Source organism: Salvelinus fontinalis, unplaced genomic scaffold, assembly GCF_029448725.1.
Source record: "Salvelinus fontinalis isolate EN_2023a unplaced genomic scaffold, ASM2944872v1 scaffold_0081, whole genome shotgun sequence".
In the NCBI taxonomy this organism is placed as follows: Eukaryota; Metazoa; Chordata; class Actinopteri; order Salmoniformes; family Salmonidae; genus Salvelinus; species Salvelinus fontinalis.
This window is the reverse complement of record NW_026600290.1, coordinates 397501-415000: the sequence shown is the minus strand read 5'-3', so window position 1 is coordinate 415000 and position 17500 is coordinate 397501. Positions and strand designations below refer to the sequence as shown.

At 43.7% G+C, this 17500-nt stretch overlaps 1 protein-coding gene across 1 annotated transcript in view; it reads left to right on the top strand.

Moving 5' to 3' along the window:
* Positions 1–17500, top strand: part of LOC129842964 (protein sidekick-1-like) — a 373259-nt gene that overhangs the window by 51720 nt on the left and 304039 nt on the right. The window contains exon 5 of the mRNA XM_055911684.1: positions 11338–11471. Coding sequence (XP_055767659.1) covers positions 11338–11471 — 134 coding nt within the window. The remainder of the gene's footprint in view (positions 1–11337; positions 11472–17500) is intronic.

The window sequence follows — 17500 nt, the reverse complement described above, 5'->3', positions numbered from 1 at the left end:
CTTTCCCCTTCCATGTCTAAATGTCTTTCCCCTTCCATGTCTAAATGTCTTTCCCCTTCCATGTCTCAATGTCTTTCCCCTTCCATGTCTCAATGTCTTTCCCCTTCCATGTCTCAATGTCTTTCCCCTTCCATGTCTCAATGTCTTTCCCCTTCCATGTCTAAATGTCTTTCCCCTTCCATGTCTAAATGTCTTTCCCCTTCCATGTCTCAATGTCTTTCCCCTTCCATGTCTCAATGTCTTTCCCCTTCCATGTCTAAATGTCTTTCCCCTTCCATGTCTCAATGTCTTTCCCCTTCCATGTCTAAATGTCTTTCCCCCTCCATGTCTCAATGTCTTTCCCCTTCCATGTCTAAATGTCTTTCCCCTTCCATGTCTAAATGTCTTTCCCCTTCCATGTCTCAATGTCTTTCCCCTTCCATGTCTAAATGTCTTTCCCCTTCCATGTCTCAATGTCTTTCCCCTTCCATGTCTCAATGTCTTTCCCCTTCCATGTCTAAATGTCTTTCCCCTTCCATGTCTAAATGTCTTTCCCCTTCCATGTCTATATGTGTGGTGTGAAATAGAAATTTGTTTTTTTACACATCCTCCCCTCTCTCCCTGAGACACCATCAGAGAGTCTCTCCCTGACACCATCAGAGAGTCTCTCCCTGAGACACCATCAGAGAGTCTCTCCCTGACACCATCAGAGAGTCTCTCCCTGAGACACCATCAGAGAGTCTCTCCCTGAGACACCATCAGAGAGTCTCTCCCTGACACCATCAGAGAGTCTCTCCCTGAGACACCATCAGAGAGTCTCTCCCTGAGACACCCTCAGAGAGGCACGGCCAGGGATCAGACATTGTTGACAGTAACCCTGTGTCACGCCCTGGCCTTAGTATTCTTTGTTTTCTTTATTATTTTAGTTAGGTCAGGGTGTGACATGGGGAATGTTTGTGTTTTGTTGGTTTTGGGTGTTTTTATGGTAAAGGGGTTGTTGGGTATAGTATATGGGTTTGTGTGGAGTACATGTGTCTAGTGTTGTCTATGTATGTTTAGTTGTCTAGGAGAGTCTATGGTTACCTGAATGAGTTCCCAATTAGAGACAGCTGATTTCTGTTGTCTCTGATTGGGAGCCTTATTTAGGGTAGCCATAGGCTCTCATTGGTTGTGGGTAATTGTCTATGTAGAACGTTTGTAGCCTGTGTGTGTATGTGCACAACGTTATTTAGCTTCACGGTCGTTTGTTGTTTTGTATAGTTTGTTAAAGTGTGTCGTGTTTATTTTTCGTCATCTTTTAAAAATAAAAGAAGATGGCTTATTTTCCTAAAGCTGCGTTTTGGTCCATCAATCCTCCACACGATCGTGACACCCTGGAGCAATTAGTGTCTTGCTCAACAGCAGATCAGCAGAATTTTCACGTAGTCGGCTTACAGAATGTCTTCAGAATGTTAGGTTATTAAACCCAGATGAAAAACAAAAAATAATCATGGGCAAAGCAGCAACAGCTCCTCTTGAAGACAAATATGTATTTGCCTGCCATAGCCTGAGGGACATTGAATAGTTACGTCTGTACACCTAGTGTCAGAGGCCTAGCAGTCCTAGCTAGCAGGACATAGTGTCAGAGCCCTAGCAGTCCTAGCTAGCAGGACATAGTGTCAGAACCCTAGCAGTCCTAGCTAGCAGGACATAGTGTCAGAGCCCTAGCAGTCCTAGCTAGCAGGACATAGTGTCAGAGCCCTAGCAGTCCTAGCTAGCAGCAGTAGAGTACATAGTGTCAGAGCGCTAGCAGTCCTAGCTAGCAGGACATAGTGTCAGAGCCCTAGCAGTCCTAGCTAGCAGGACATAGTGTCAGAGCCCTAGCAGTCCTAGCTAGCAGGACATAGTGTCAGAGCCCTAGCAGTCCTAGCTAGCAGGACATAGTGTCAGAGCCCTAGCAGTCCTAGCTAGCAGGACATAGTGTCAGAGCCCTAGCAGTCCTAGCTAGCAGGACATCGTGTCAGAGCCCTAGCAGTCCTAGCTAGCAGGACATCGTGTCAGAGCCCTAGCAGTCCTAGCTAGCAGGACATAGTGTCAGAGCCCTAGCAGTCCTAGCTAGCAGGACATAGTGTCAGAGCCCTAGCAGTCCTAGCTAGCAGGACATAGTGTCAGAGCCCTAGCAGTCCTAGCTAGCAGGACATAGTGTCAGAGCGCTAGCAGTCCTAGCTAGCAGGACATAGTGTCAGAGCCCTAGCAGTCCTAGCTAGCAGGACATAGTGTCAGAGCCCTAGCAGTCCTAGCTAGCAGGACATAGTGTCAGAGCGCTAGCAGTCCTAGCTAGCAGGACATAGTGTCAGAGCCCTAGCAGTCCTAGCTAGCAGGACATAGTGTCAGAGCCCTAGCAGTCCTAGCTAGCAGGACATAGTGTCAGAGCCCTAGCAGTCCTAGCTAGCAGGACATAGTGGCAGAGCCCTAGCAGTCCTAGCTAGCAGGACATAGTGTCAGAGCCCTAGCAGTCCTAGCTAGCAGGACATAGTGTCAGAGCTCTAGCAGTCCTAGCTAGCAGGACATAGTGTCAGAGCCCTATCAGTCCTAGCTAGCAGGACATAGTGTCAGAGCGCTAGCAGTCCTAGCTAGCAGGACATAGTGTCAGAGCGCTAGCAGTCCTAGCTAGCAGGACATAGTGTCAGAGCCCTAGCAGTCCTAGCTAGCAGGACATAGTGTCAGAGCCCTAGCAGTCCTAGCTAGCAGGACATAGTGTCAGAGCCCTAGCAGTCCTAGCTAGCAGGACATAGTGTCAGAGCCCTAGCAGTCCTAGCTAGCAGGACATAGTGTCAGAGCCCTAGCAGTCATAGCTAGCAGGACATAGTGTTAGAGACCTAGCAGTCCTAGCTAGCAGGACACAGTGTCAGAGCCCTAGCAGTCCTAGCTAGCAGGACATAGTGTCAGAGCCCTAGCAGTCCTAGCTAGCAGGACATAGTGTCAGAGCCCTAGCAGTCCTAGCTAGCAGGACATAGTGTCAGAGCCCTAGCAGTCCTAGCTAGCAGGACATAGTGTCAGAGCCCTAGCAGTCCTAGCTAGCAGGACATAGTGTCAGAGCCCTAGCAGTCCTAGCTAGCAGGACATAGTGTCAGAGCCCTAGCAGTCCTAGCTAGCAGGACATAGTGGCAGAGCCCTAGCAGTCCTAGCTAGCAGGACATAGTGTCAGAGCCCTAGCAGTCCTAGCTAGCAGGACATAGTGTCAGAGCCCTAGTCCTGGCTAGCAGCAGTAGAGTACATAGTGTTATGTGATCTGAATCCAATCTCTTACCGGTTCATCTTTTTAATAATAGAAAAAGAAAAAAGAAAGAAAGGAAGATTTTCCTTTTGATGACTGCTTGAACTCGCACATTTCTCACTCCTTCCCCCTCTCTCCTCCTCGGACAGTTAATTGAATTGCTTCTTTGGTCTTTTAATGTAGTGGAAAATAACTGATTGTGCTGATATTGTAACAGGCGGTTCACCCTTCGAACCCGCCTCCTCTTTCTCTCGTTCTTCTCATTCTTTATCTCTCTCTCGTTCTTCTCCTCTCAATCATTTTTCACTTTGACCTATACTCACTTTGGCCCCTTTTTCTCTGTCTTGTTGTAAGAAGTGATGTCTGTCTTGTAAGAGGTGGTGTCTGTCTTGTTGTAAGAGGTGTTGTCTGTCTTGTTATAAGAGGTGTTGTCTGTCTTGTTGTAAGAGGTGGTGTCTGTCTTGTTGTAAGAGGTGGTGTCTGTCTTGTTGTAAGAGGTGTTGTCTGTCTTGTTGTAAGAGGTGGTGTCTGTCTTGTTGTAAGAGGTGGTGTCTGTCTTGTTGTAAGAGGTGGTGTCTGTCTTGTTGTAAGAGGTGGTGTCTGTCTTGTTGTAAGAGGTGGTGTCTGTCTTGTTTTATCTTGCCGATCCTTCTTCCTCTTCTCCTTTAATCTCTTCTCACTCTCTCAGTACTGAACTCCTCAACAATCCCTTTCTAGTTTCTCCCCACAATAAATCTCTCGCTCCTCTGTGTGTGTGTGTGTGTGTGTTTGTGTGTGTGTGTGTACTCTCTTCCCCTGTCTCATCTACTTTTGTCTGTCTGCTCTGCAGCAGCTGTCTGGTCCCATCACTCTGACTCAGTGACAGAGATGGGAGGGAGAGAGAGAGGAGGGAGAGAGAGAGGAGGGAGAGAGAGAGAGGGGGGATAGAGAGAGAGAGGAGGGACAGAAAGGAGGGATAGAGGGAGAGAGAGAGAACGAGAGAAAGAGAGCGAGAGAGGGGAGAGAGAGAGAGGATTGATATAGAGAGGATTGATATAGAGAGGAGGGAGAGAGAGAGAGGAGGGATAGAGAGAGGAGGGAGAGGAGGAAGAGAGAGATAGTCAACCCGAGAAAGAGTTGACAAGACAGTAAAAGTGTGTGAGTGTGTGTTATCAGAGTGATAGAATGTCTTCTCATCTCTTGCTGTTAGATATTCTAATTATACAATAATCACACTATTAATTACCTGCCACACACACACTGACGGCGATCATTAACCTAGCTGCTTTACCTCAGGAAGTGAGAGAGGGGGAGTGAGACGGAGAGAGAGAATGAGAGAAAGAGCGAGAGACAGAGAGAGACATAATATGACATTTGAAATGTCTTTATTCTTTTGGAACTTTTGTGTGTGTAATGTTTACTGTGCGTTTTTTATTGTTTATTTCACTTAGTTTATTATCTATTTCACATGTTCTGCCAAAGTAAACTATGGACCAGCATGGAACCATAGATACAGTTGAAGTCGGAAGTTTACATACACTTAGGTTGGAGTCATTAAAACTCGTTTTTCAACCACTCCACAAATTTCTTGTTTACAAACTATAGTTTTGGCAAGTCGGTTAGTACATCTACTTTGTGCACGACACAAGTCATTTTTCAAACAATTGTTTACAGGCAGATTATTTCACTTATAATTCACTGTATCACAATTCCAGTGGGTCAGAAGTTTACATACACTAAGTTGACTGTGCCTTTAAACAGCTTGGAAAATTCCAGAAAATTATGTCATGGCTTTAGAAGCTTCTGATAGAATAATTGACATCATTTGAGTCAATTGGAGGTGTACTTGTGGATGTATTTCAAGGCCTACCTTCAAACTCAGTGCCTTTTTGCTTGACATCATGAGTAAATCAAAAGAAATCAGCCAAGACCTCAAGACCTCAGGAAAGACATTGTAGACCTCCACAAGTCTGGTTCATCCTTGGGAGCAATTTCCAAACACCTGAAGGTACCACGTTCATCTGTACAAACAATAGTACGCAAGTATAAACACCATGGGACCACGCAGCCGTCATACCGCTCAGGAAGGAGACGCATTCTGTTTCCTAGAGATCAACGTACTTTGGTGAGAAAAGTGCAAATCAATCCCAGAACAACAGCAAAGGACCTTGTGAAGATGCTGGAGGAAACAGGTACAAAAGTATCTCTATTCACAGTAAAACAGATAGTTCAGATGAAAGGTAACAGATGAACGGTAACAGATGAAAGGTAACAGATGGTTCAGATAAAAGGTAACATATAGTTCAGATAAAAGGTAACATATAGTTCAGATGGCAGGTAACAGATGAAAGGTAACAGATGAAAGGTAACAGATAGTTCAGATGAAAGGTAACAGTTTCGGGGGATTTACGTGAATTCATGGACGCACAGAACTTCTGGATTAGACGTAGTTAAGGAAGAGAACGCAGTGAGGTCGGGGCGATGGCGATTTCCTCCTTTTAATGAGTTGAGATCTGTCAGACATTTCCACCTGACCTAATTAAAGCGCCCCTGGCCCAGCTGAGCAAGTGGCCATGAATTAAAGGATTCTTCCACCAACTCCATGGGCCTTTTCTACAGAGAGAGAGAAGAGAGAGAGAGAGGAGAGAGAGAGAGATAGAGAGAGAGGTAGAGAGAGAGAAAAGAGACATAGAGAGAGAGAGACAGAGACACAGAGAGAGAGAGAGACAGAGAGGCAGAGAGAGAGAGAGGCAGAGAGAGAGAGAGACAGAGAGAGGCAGAGAGAGAGAGAGAGAGACAGAGAGAGAGAGACAGAGAGACAGAGAGAGGCAGAGAGAGAGAGAGAGAGAGAGAGAAGAGACATAGAGAGAGAGAGATAGAGAGAGAGAGACACAGAGAGAGAGAGACATAGAGAGGCAGAGAGAGGCAGAGAGAGACAGAGAGAGAGGTAGAGAGAGAGAAGAGAGACATAGAGAGAGATAGAGAGAGAGAGACACAGAGAGAGAGAGACACAGAGAGAGAGAGACATAGAGAGGCAGAGAGAGGCAGAGAGAGACAGAGAGACATAGAGAGAGAGAGAGAGAGAGGCAGAGAGAGAGAGAGAGAGAGAGAGGTTAATTGAAGACAGACATGATTAGTCCTAATCAGGATTATTCTGGAGATCCATTCACCTAATAGGCCTGAACACAGGCCAGTCGGTGAAGCTCTTGTACTGTGTTGTACTGTGTTGTGTTATTGTCTCTCACTTGCTTAATAATCGTAGCTTGTCACAGACTTGTGGTGAACAGACAACTTGAGCTGCGCCCCAATAATCTCTCCTTTCTCCTGAAACGTGCACTTGTTCACTTCCCTTCGTGCACTTGTTCACTTCCCTTCGTTGATGTGAAAGGAAATTAGTTGTATGTGGAAACCTCCTGCAGCCCATTCCAACGCTTTTAAAATTGTGGAGAAATGACTGCTTCCTAATGGAGAGAGTCATGTGACCTCCTGAATGGTATGTTCCCAGGAAACAGAGTCACTGGTCTATTATGTTCAGCATCTGACCTTCCACCCCTCCATCCTCTCTTCCTCTCTCTTTCTCATCCTAGTTTCATTACTCTCTCTGTTCCTCTCTCTTTCCATCCACCTTGTGCTTAGACAAACAGTCTGTATCCTGACTCTCTCCCTCTCACACACACACACACACACACACACACACACACACACACACACACACACACACACACACACACACACACACACACACACACACACACAGCAGTTAGCCAGGAGGACAGTGAAACCCCCACAGAGTGAGAGCAGTTCGCCTGGCAGAGGAAAACATATCACCACCGTCTCTTTGGGGTGTTTTTGAAGGACCTGTTGGCTGCGGTGGCAGCTGTCCAAACCTCTGCCTGACTACAAATAGTCGGTTTGGACAGTGGGTCTCTGTGTGTCAGTTTGGACAGTGGGACTCTGTGTGTTAGTTTGGACAGTGGGACTCTGTGTGTTAGTCAGTTTGGACAGTGGGACTCTGTGTGTTAGTCAGTTTGGACAGTGGGACTCTGTGTGTTAGTCAGTTTGGACAGTGGGACTCTGTGTGTTAGTCAGTTTGGACAGTGGGACTCTGTGTGTTAGTCAGTTTGGACAGTGGGGCTCTGTGTGTTAGTCAGTTTGGACAGTGGGACTCTGTGTGTTAGTCAGTTTGGACAGTGGGGCTCTGTGTGTTAGTCAGTTTGGACAGTGGGGCTCTGTGTGTTAGTCAGTTTGGACAGTGGGACTCTGTGTGTTAGTCAGTTTGGACAGTGGGGCTCTGTGTGTTAGTCAGTTTGGACAGTGGGACTCTGTGTGTTAGTCAGTTTGAACAGTGGGACTCTGTGTGTTAGTCAGTTTGGACAGTGGGTCTCTGTGTGTCAGTTTGGACAGTGGGACTCTGTGTGTTAGTTTGGACAGTGGGACTCTGTGTGTTAGTCAGTTTGGACAGTGGGACTCTGTGTGTTAGTCAGTTTGGACAGTGGGACTCTGTGTGTTAGTCAGTTTGGACAGTGTGACTCTGTGTGTTAGTCAGTTTGAACAGTGGGACTCTGTGTGTTAGTCAGTTTGGACAGTGGGACTCTGTGTGTTAGTCAGTTTGGACAGTGGGACTCTGTGTGTTAGTCAGTTTGGACAGTGGGACTCTGTGTGTTAGTCAGTTTGGACAGTGGGGCTCTGTGTGTTAGTCAGTTTGGACAGTGGGGCTCTGTGTGTTAGTCAGTTTGGACAGTGGGACTCTGTGTGTTAGTCAGTTTGGACAGTGGGACTCTGTGTGTTAGTCAGTTTGGACAGTGGGGCTCTGTGTGTTAGTCAGTTTGGACAGTGGGGCTCTGTGTGTTAGTCAGTTTGGACAGTGGGACTCTGTGTGTTAGTCAGTTTGGACAGTGGGTCTCTGTGTGTTAGTTTAGACAGTGGGTCTCTGTGTGTTAGTCAGTTTGGACAGTGGGGCTCTGTGTGTTAGTCAGCTTGGACAGTGGGACTCTGTGTCTTTAGCAGTCAGGTTTTTGCTCAGAGTGTTTGTGAAATGAGTCTAGGGGCCTCGGACTTAATGAAACATCTGGAGTGTTCCTCTGTTACTTAGAGAGAGAGAGATGGAGAGAGAGAGAGGGGGAGAGAGAGACAGAGGGGGGGGAGAGAGTTGGAGAGAGATGTAGAGAGAGAGAGAGAGAGACAGAGAGAGACAGAGAGAGAGAGAGAGACTAGAGGGTAGTGAGGGAATTAAAAGATTGTAGAGAGTAATGAAATGTTTGACTAATAAGAACAGAGAGCATCACATATTGAATATACCTCTTACTGCTGCCTCAACTAGGATTGATTTACACTCTTATTGTAGAGGAGAGAGAGAGAGAGAGAGAGAGAGAGAGAGAGAGAGAGAGAGAGAGAGAGAGAGAGAGAGAGACAGAGACAGAGTTGGAGAGCGAAAACATGAAGACGAGGGAGAGAGGGAGGGAGGGAAGAGGGGAGAGAAATGAAGACATGTAAAATAGATTTCTATATAGATTTAACAGATAAAACAGTGTGTCATTCAGTGAGTGAGATGGTGCTGAACATGTACAGAACACACACACACACACACACACACACACACACACACACACACACACACACATATTTTTGACATTTTTGGTACCCAGATCTGTGCCTCGATACAATCCTGTCTCGGAGACAATTCCTTCGACCTCACAGTTTTGGTTTTTGCTCTGATCTGCACTGTCAACTGTGGGACCTTATATAGACAGGTGTGTGTCTTTCCAAATCATGTCCAATCAATTGAATTTACCACAGGTGGACTCCAATCTAGTTGTAGAAACATCTCAAGGATGATCAATGGAAACAGGATGCACCTGAGCTCAATGTCGAGTCTCATATAGCAAAGGGTCTGAATACTTGTGTAAATAAGGTATTTTTGTTTTTAATAAATTTGCAAACATAAACAAAACCAAATCTCACTTTGTCATTGTGGGGTATTGTTTATATATTGCTGAGGAGAATGTGTTATTTAATCCATTTTAGAATGAGGCTGTATTGTAACAAAATGTGGAAAAAGTCAGTAGATTTCCAGTGGAATAGAGTTCCATGTAGTCATGGCTCTATGTAGTACTGTGTGCCTCCCATTGTCTGTTCTGGACTTGGGGACGGTGAAGAGACCTCTGGTGGCATGTCTTGTGGGGTATGGGTGGGTGTCCGAGCTGTGTGTCAGTCGTTTAGACAGACAGCTTGGTGCTTTCAACATGTCAATACCTCCCACTAATACGAGTAGTGATGAAGTCAATCTGTCCTCTACTTTGAGCCTGGAGAGATTGACATGCATATCATTCATTTTAGCTCCCCATGTAATTTTTGCTGCCCTGTTCTGAGTCAATAGCAATATTCCTAAGTCCTTCTTTGTGGCACCTGACCACACGACTGTACAGTATTCAGGTGCGACAAAACTAGGGCCTGTAGGACCTGCCTTGTTGACAGTGCTGTTAAGAAGGCAGAGCAGAGCTTTATTATAGACAGACTTCTCCCCATCTTAGCTACTGTTCTATCAATATGTTTTGACCATGACAGTTTACAATCCAAGGTTACTCCAAGCAGTTTAGTCACCTCAACCTGCTCAATTTCCACATTATTCATTACAAGATTTAGTTGAGGTTTAAGGTTTAGTGAATGATTTGTCCCAAATAAAATGCTTTTCGTTTTTGAAATATTTAGGGCTAACTTATTCCTTGCCACCCATTCTGAAACTAACTGCAGCTCTTTGTTAAGTGTTGCAGTCATTTCAGTCGCTGTAGTAGCTGACGTGTACAGTGTTGAGTCATCCGCATACATAGACACACTGGCTTAACTCAAATGTCGTTTGTAACGATTAAAAAAGTAAGGTGCCTAGACAGCTGCTCTGGGGAATTCCTGATTCTACCTGGATTATGTTGTAGAGGCTTCCATTCTAGAACACCCTCTGTGTTCTGTGTTCTGTCTTCTTAATCCACATATAGCAGGGGGGTGTAAAGCCATAACACCAGTTTTCCTAGCAGCAGACTATGATCAATAATCTGTGTTTGTCCCATATCAATATAAACTATGTCATCTTCTCAAGGCTGCTCAATATTCAGCCCCTGGTTTGTCTAAACTGCTTCCTTATTGACGCACGCACGCACGCACGCACGCACGCACGCACGCACGCACGCACGCACACACACACACACACACACACACACACACACACACACACACACACACACACACACACACACACACACACACACACACACACACACACACACACACACACCCTTGTGGCCTCTCCTGGAGGTAGCAACCACACTAATCTCCTCACTATTCAATATACAGAATATACAGTACACAACCTCACTGTCATAAAGTGTCTGTGTGTATTTGTGTGTATTTGTTTGTGTGTGTGTGTGTGTATGTGTGTGTGTGTGTGTGTGTGTGCATGTGTGTGTGTGTGTGTCTGTGGGTGTGCATGTGTGTGTCTGCGGTTGTGTGTGTGTGTGTGTGTGTGTGTGTGTGTGTGTGTGTGTGTGTGTGTGTGTGTGTGTGTGTGTGTGTGTGTGTGTGTGTGTGTGTGTGTGTGTGTGTGTGTGTGTCTGTGGGTGTGCATGTGTGTGTCTGCGGTTGTGTGTGTGTGTGTGTGTGTGTGTGTGTGTGTGTGTGTGTGTGTGTGTGTGTGTGTGTGTGTGTGTGTGTGTGTGGGTGTGTGGGTGTGCATGTGTGTGTCTGCGGTTGTGTGTGTGTGTGTGTGTGTGTGTGTGTGTGTGTGTGTGTGTGTGTGTGTGCATGTGTGTGTGCTTGTGTGTGTGTGTGTGTGTGTGTGTGTGTGTGTGTGTGTGTGTGTGTGTGTGTGTGTGTGTGTGTGTGCATGTGTGTGTGTGCATGTGTGTGTGTGTGTCTGTGGGTGTGTGTGTGTGTGAATGTATTGTTCCTGGTGTGTCAGAGAGCATCAGAGGATGTGATGTCAACAACAAGCAGAGACGGACCTGATGAGAGGAAAGGGAGGGACTCATTCATCAGCTTGTTTTGGTTGGACGTTGTGTGTACATTCTCCATGTGCTGAAATGATATTCTGGAGAAACTGAAATTCCTTGTCTGGTTTTATCTCTCTCCTACAGAGCCGTGTCGTTGGACAATCAGCTGGTTGTCTTGTCGGCCAGTGCGGTTGACGTGGGGCGGTACTACGTACAGGCGGTCAACGAGCTGACCGGACAAAACCACACCTCTCCCTCTGTCTACCTCAGCATGGCTGGTAAGAACAGTCATTTAAAACATCTGTATATACACAGATACTCTATACCTCCACTACACTGTCCTCTATACCTCCACTATACTGTCCTCTATACCTCCACTATACTGTCCTCTATACCTCCACTATACTGTCCTCTATACCTCCACTATACTGTCCTCTATACCTCCACTATACTGTCCTCTATACCTCCACTATACTGTCCTCTATACCTCCACTACACTGTCCTCTATACCTCCACTATACTGTCCTCTATACCTCCACTATACTGTCCTCTATACCTCCACTATACTGTCCTCTATACCTCCACTATACTGTCCTCTCCCCCTCTCTCTTTCTATTTGTCCCTATTGGAGGACAGAGGACAGATTCTCTTGTTAGCTCTTTATTTGCCGTTCAGCAAAAGTGTAAAGAAGAGGTGGAGAGAGAGACAGGAAGAAGAGAGAGAGAGGAGGAGGAAGAGAGGAGGGGAGGAGGAAGAGGAGGAAGAGAGGAGGGGAGGAGGAAGAGAGAGAGGGGAGGAGGAGTAAGAAGAGAGAGAGGAGGAGGATGAATAGAGAGATGAGGAGGATGAAGAGAGAGAGAGAGGAGGAGGAAGAGATGGAGGAGAGAGAGATGAGGAGGAAGAGAGAGAGGAGGAGAAGGAAGAGAGAGAGAGGAGGAGGAGGAAGAGAGAGGGGGTGATTAGGAAGAGGAGGAAGAGAGAGAGAGGAGGAGGAAGAGAGAGAGAGGAGGAGGAGGAAGACAGAGAGAGAGAGGAATGTGATGTGTCCCTTGTGGCTGTGTGGTGTTTTAATTAGACTCTCTGTCACTCACACTCACACACACACACACACACACACACACACACACACACACACACACACACACACACACACACACACACACACACACACACACACACACACACACACACACACAGACACCTTCTCCATGAAAGTGGACCTGACAGCGTTTCAGCAACATGAAATCCTGTTAACATGTGTTGCTCTACACCCCAGGAAGAATCTGACAAGCCACCACTTAGATATGGTCATTCTCACCTTCTAAATACATGGAATGAAAAAGACGTTTGAGAATGACGTATAGTAAAGAGTTTGTGAAAATATAGCAACATAGAGTGGGAAAGCGGCCGTGCATTTGGAAAATGAATAGACACTGCAGTAAATAAAACCTAATAAATACGTCTGCCACAAGGGGCCTGTTGAGCTTGTCATCATTCACTGTGAACTGGACTGTGTGTTTACAGGCGGTATGAACAGGACTGTGTGTTTACAGGCAATATGAACTGGACTGTGTGTTTACAGGCAGTATGAACTGGACTGTGTGTTTACAGGCAGTATGAACAGGACTGTGTGTTTACAGGCAATATGAACTGGACTGTGTGTTTACAGGCAGTATGAACTGGACTGTGTGTTTACAGGCGGTAAGAACTGGACTGTGTGTTTACAGGCAAAAGCCAGAAGCCACAAAATACAAAGGATTTCTGTAACTATGGAAACCCCACGGTACTCCTCTGACAGAACTTTACCGTCCTGTTGATCAAACAACCATGAAAAGCTAGGCTCTCTTTCCCTCCGTTATGCACATCAACAGAAACAAGATCAACAACTGATGCTAGCCAGAGCAAGATGAGATCAAATCTAACGTTTTTAGCTAGTTGGTCGTTAAAATTGCACTGATAAACGATGGGAAATAGTAACCTCCTCGTCCTCCTGCAGCTTGCCTGCCAATGCATGCTTGTCCCAACCAAGCACCCAAGTAGCTAGATAACGTTAGCCAGTTAGCTAACCAAGCACCCAAGCTAACTGGCTACCGTTGTCTAGCTACTTCCAGACACCAATGAGAGAACAGCTCCCTGTGACCGTTTTACTCACCATAGCAGAGCTGGTTAGGCTGTTAACACTGTGTCTACTTGCTTTGCTGACGTTTACAAATGTATTGGTGAATTGTATTGATTCATGTATTGGTGAATTATATTGATTAATGTATTGGTGAATTATATTGATTAATGTATTGGTGAATTATATTGATTAATGTATTGGTGAATTATATTGATTAATGTATTGGTGAATTATATTGATTAATGTATTGGTGAATTATATTGATTAATGTATTGGTGAATTATATTGATTAATGTATTGGTGAATTATATTGATTAATGTATTGGTGAATTATATTGATTAATGTATTGGTGAATTATATTGATTAATGTATTGGTGAATTGTATTGATTAATGTATTGGTGAATTATATTGATTAATGTATTGGTGAATTATATTGATTAATGTATTGGTGAATTATATTGATTAATGTATTGGTGAATTATATTGATTAATGTATTGGTGAATTATATTGATTAATGTATTGGTGAATTATATTGATTAATGTATTGGTGAATTATATTGATTAATGTATTGGTGAATTATATTGATTAATGTATTGGTGAATTATATTGATTAATGTATTGGTGAATTATATTGATTAATGTATTGGTGAATTATATTGATTAATGTATTGGTGAATTGTATTGATTAATGTATTGGTGAATTATATTGATTAATGTATTGGTGAATTATATTGATTAATGTATTGGTGAATTATATTGATTAATGTATTGGTGAATTATATTGATTAATGTATTGGTGAATTATATTGATTATCCATTGAACTGCATCCATCTATTCTGCCAACAGTGTCTTACTGTACGTCATCGAACGTTGAGACAGATAGAACCTCATCTTAAAAAACAAAATACAGAGTTGGTTTTTGTAGCGTAAACTGGGAATCTGATCATTCTGACTGATATTCTGATAGGCTGTTTGTTTCATAACGGCAAAATAGATAAAATGCTGTCAGTTCCATTTTAAAACCCATCAGAAGATTGAAGTTCATAGCTGTCTCTCAAAACTCCTCGTTTTTTAAATGTCGTCTGTCTGTCTGTCTGTCTGTCTGTCTGTCTGTCTGTCTGTCTGTCTGTCACTCACTCACTCACTCACTCACTCACTCACTCACTCACTCACTCACTCACTCACTCACTCACTCACTCACTCACTCACTCACTCACTCTCTCTGTCTCTCTCTCTCTCTGTCTCTCTAGCCCTCTCTATCTCTCATTCCAATTCAATTCAAGGGGCTTTATTGCCATGGGAAACATATGTTAACATTGCCAAAGCAAGTGAAGTCGATAATATACAAAAGTGAAATAAATTCCACTAAATGAGAATAAATGAGATGAGGTTTTTCACCTCCTTCTGGTTCCTCTTTGACTCCTACATGTCACACGTTTAAACGAAAGGAAAGGAAAGGAAAGGAAAAAGAGAAAGAGAAGAACATTAGATGTTAAGTCAAGTGTGTGGAGTTTATAAACCCAGCTCTGCTATTGGTTGATGTGTTGTGATGTCGTGATGTTGATAGTGGGTTACTTGTTGTTATATAGAGCTCTGTACTATACTAACAGGATGTTGATAGTGGGTTACTTGTTGTTATATAGAGCTCTGTACTATACTAACAGGATGTTGATAGTGGGTTACTTGTTGTTATATAGAGCTCTGTACTATACTAACAGGATGTTGATAGTGGGTTACTTGTTGTTATATAGAGCTCTGTGCTATACTAACAGGATGTTGATAGTGGGTTACTTGTTGTTATATAGAGCTCTGTACTATACTAACAGGATGTTGATAGTGGTTACGTGTTGTTATATAGAGCTCTGTGCTATACTAACAGGATGTTGATAGTGGGTTACTTGTTGTTATATAGAGCTCTGTACTATACTAACAGGATGTTGATAGTGGTTACGTGTTGTTATATAGAGCTCTGTACTAAACTAACAGGATGTTGATAGGGGTTACTTGTTGTTATATAGAGCTCTGTACTATACTAACAGGATGTTGATAGGGGTTACTTGTTGTTATATAGAGCTCTGTACTATACTAACAGGATGTTGATAGTGGGTTACTTGTTGTTATATAGAGCTCTGTACTATACTAACAGGATGTTGATAGGGGTTACTTGTTGTTATATAGAGCTCTGTACTATACTAACAGGATGTTGATAGGGGTTACTTGTTGTTATATAGAGCTCTGTACTATACTAACAGGATGTTGATAGGGGTTACTTGTTGTTATATAGAGCTCTGTACTATACTAACAGGATGTTGATAGGGGTTACTTGTTGTTATATAGAGCTCTGTACTATACTAACAGGATGTTGATAGTGGGTTACTTGTTGTTATATAGAGCTCTGTACTATACTAACAGGATGTTGATAGTGGTTACTTGTTGTTATATAGAGCTCTGTACTATACTAACAGGATGTGATGGTGGGTTACTTGTTGTTATATATAGCTCTGTACTATACTAACAGGATGTTGATAGTGGTTACTTGTTGTTATATAGAGCTCTGTACTATACTAACAGGATGTTGATAGTGGGTTACTTGGTGTTATATAGAGCTCTGTACTATACTAACAGGATGTTGATAGTGGTTACTTGTTGTTATATAGAGCTCTGTACTATACTAACAGGATGTTGATAGGGGTTACTTGTTGTTATATAGAGCTCTGTACTATACTAACAGGATGTTGATAGTGGTTACTTGTTGTTATATAGAGCTCTGTACTATACTAACAGGATGTTGATAGTGGTTACTTGTTGTTATATAGAGCTCTGTACTATACTAACAGGATGTTGATAGTGGTTACTTGTTGTTATATATAGCTCTGTACTATACTAACAGGATGTGATGGTGGGTTACTTGTTGTTATATAGAGCTCTGTACTATACTAACAGGATGTTGATAGTGGTTACTTGTTGTTATATAGAGCTCTGTACGATACTAACAGGATGTTGATAGTGGGTTACTTGTTGTTATATATAGCTCTGTACGATACTAACAGGATGTTGATAAGGGTTACTTGTTGTTATATAGAGCTCTGTACTATACTAACAGGATGTTGATAAGGGTTACTTGTTGTTATATAGAGCTCTGTACTATACTAACAGGATGTGGATAGTGGTTACTTGTTGTTATATAGAGCTCTGTACTATACTAACAGGATGTTGATAGTGGTTACTTGTTGTTATATAGAGCTCTGTACTATACTAACAGGATGTTGATAGTGGGTTACTTGTTGTTATATATAGCTCTGTACGATACTAACAGGATGTTGATAGTGGTTACTTGTTGTTATATATAGTTCTGTACTATACTAACAGGATGTTGATAAGGGTTACTTGTTGTTATATAGAGCTCTGTACTATACTAGCATGCAGTGCCTTGCTTACGTTCTGCACATATGTGTTCGTGTCGACTGGCTGTCTGTGTAATGGTGTGTGTGTGTGTGTGTGTGTGTGTGTGTGTGTCTATGTGTTTAGATGTGTGTCTCTCTGCTCAGCAGTGTAAAACTGTAAGAAAGCTGTTGAAGCCAGACAACGTCCCCAAAGAGAGGGAGAGTCCCCACGAACACACGCACACACCAGTGGGACACACACACCACACTGTGATGTGGGACGTCGCTTCGCTGCCTGAAAGAGGACAGCTTTCTTCTAGGAGAGAAAACATGTATGAAAAGAGAGGAGAGACAGAAGAGACAGAAGAGAGAGGAGAGAGAGGAGAGACAGAAGAGAGAGGAGAGACAGAAGAGAGAGGAGAGACAGAAGAGAGAGGAGAGACAGAAGAGAGAGGAGAGAGAGGAGAGAGAGGAGAGACAGAAGAGAGAGGAGAGACAGAAGAGAGAGGAGAGACAGAAGAGAGAGGAGAGACAGAAGAGAGAGGAGAGACAGAAGAGAGAGGAGAGAGAGAAGAGAGAAGAGAGAAAAGAGACAGAAGAGAGAGAAGAGAAGAGAGAGGAGAGACAGAAGAGAGAGCGAGACAGATGAGAGGAGAGACAGAAGAGAGAGAGAGAGAGAGAGAGATAGGAGAGACAGAGAGAGGAGAGACAGAAGAGAGAGGAGAGAGAGAAGAGAGAGGAGAGAGAGAGGAGAGAAAAGAGACAGAAGAGAGAGAAGAGAAGAGAGAGGAGAGACAGAA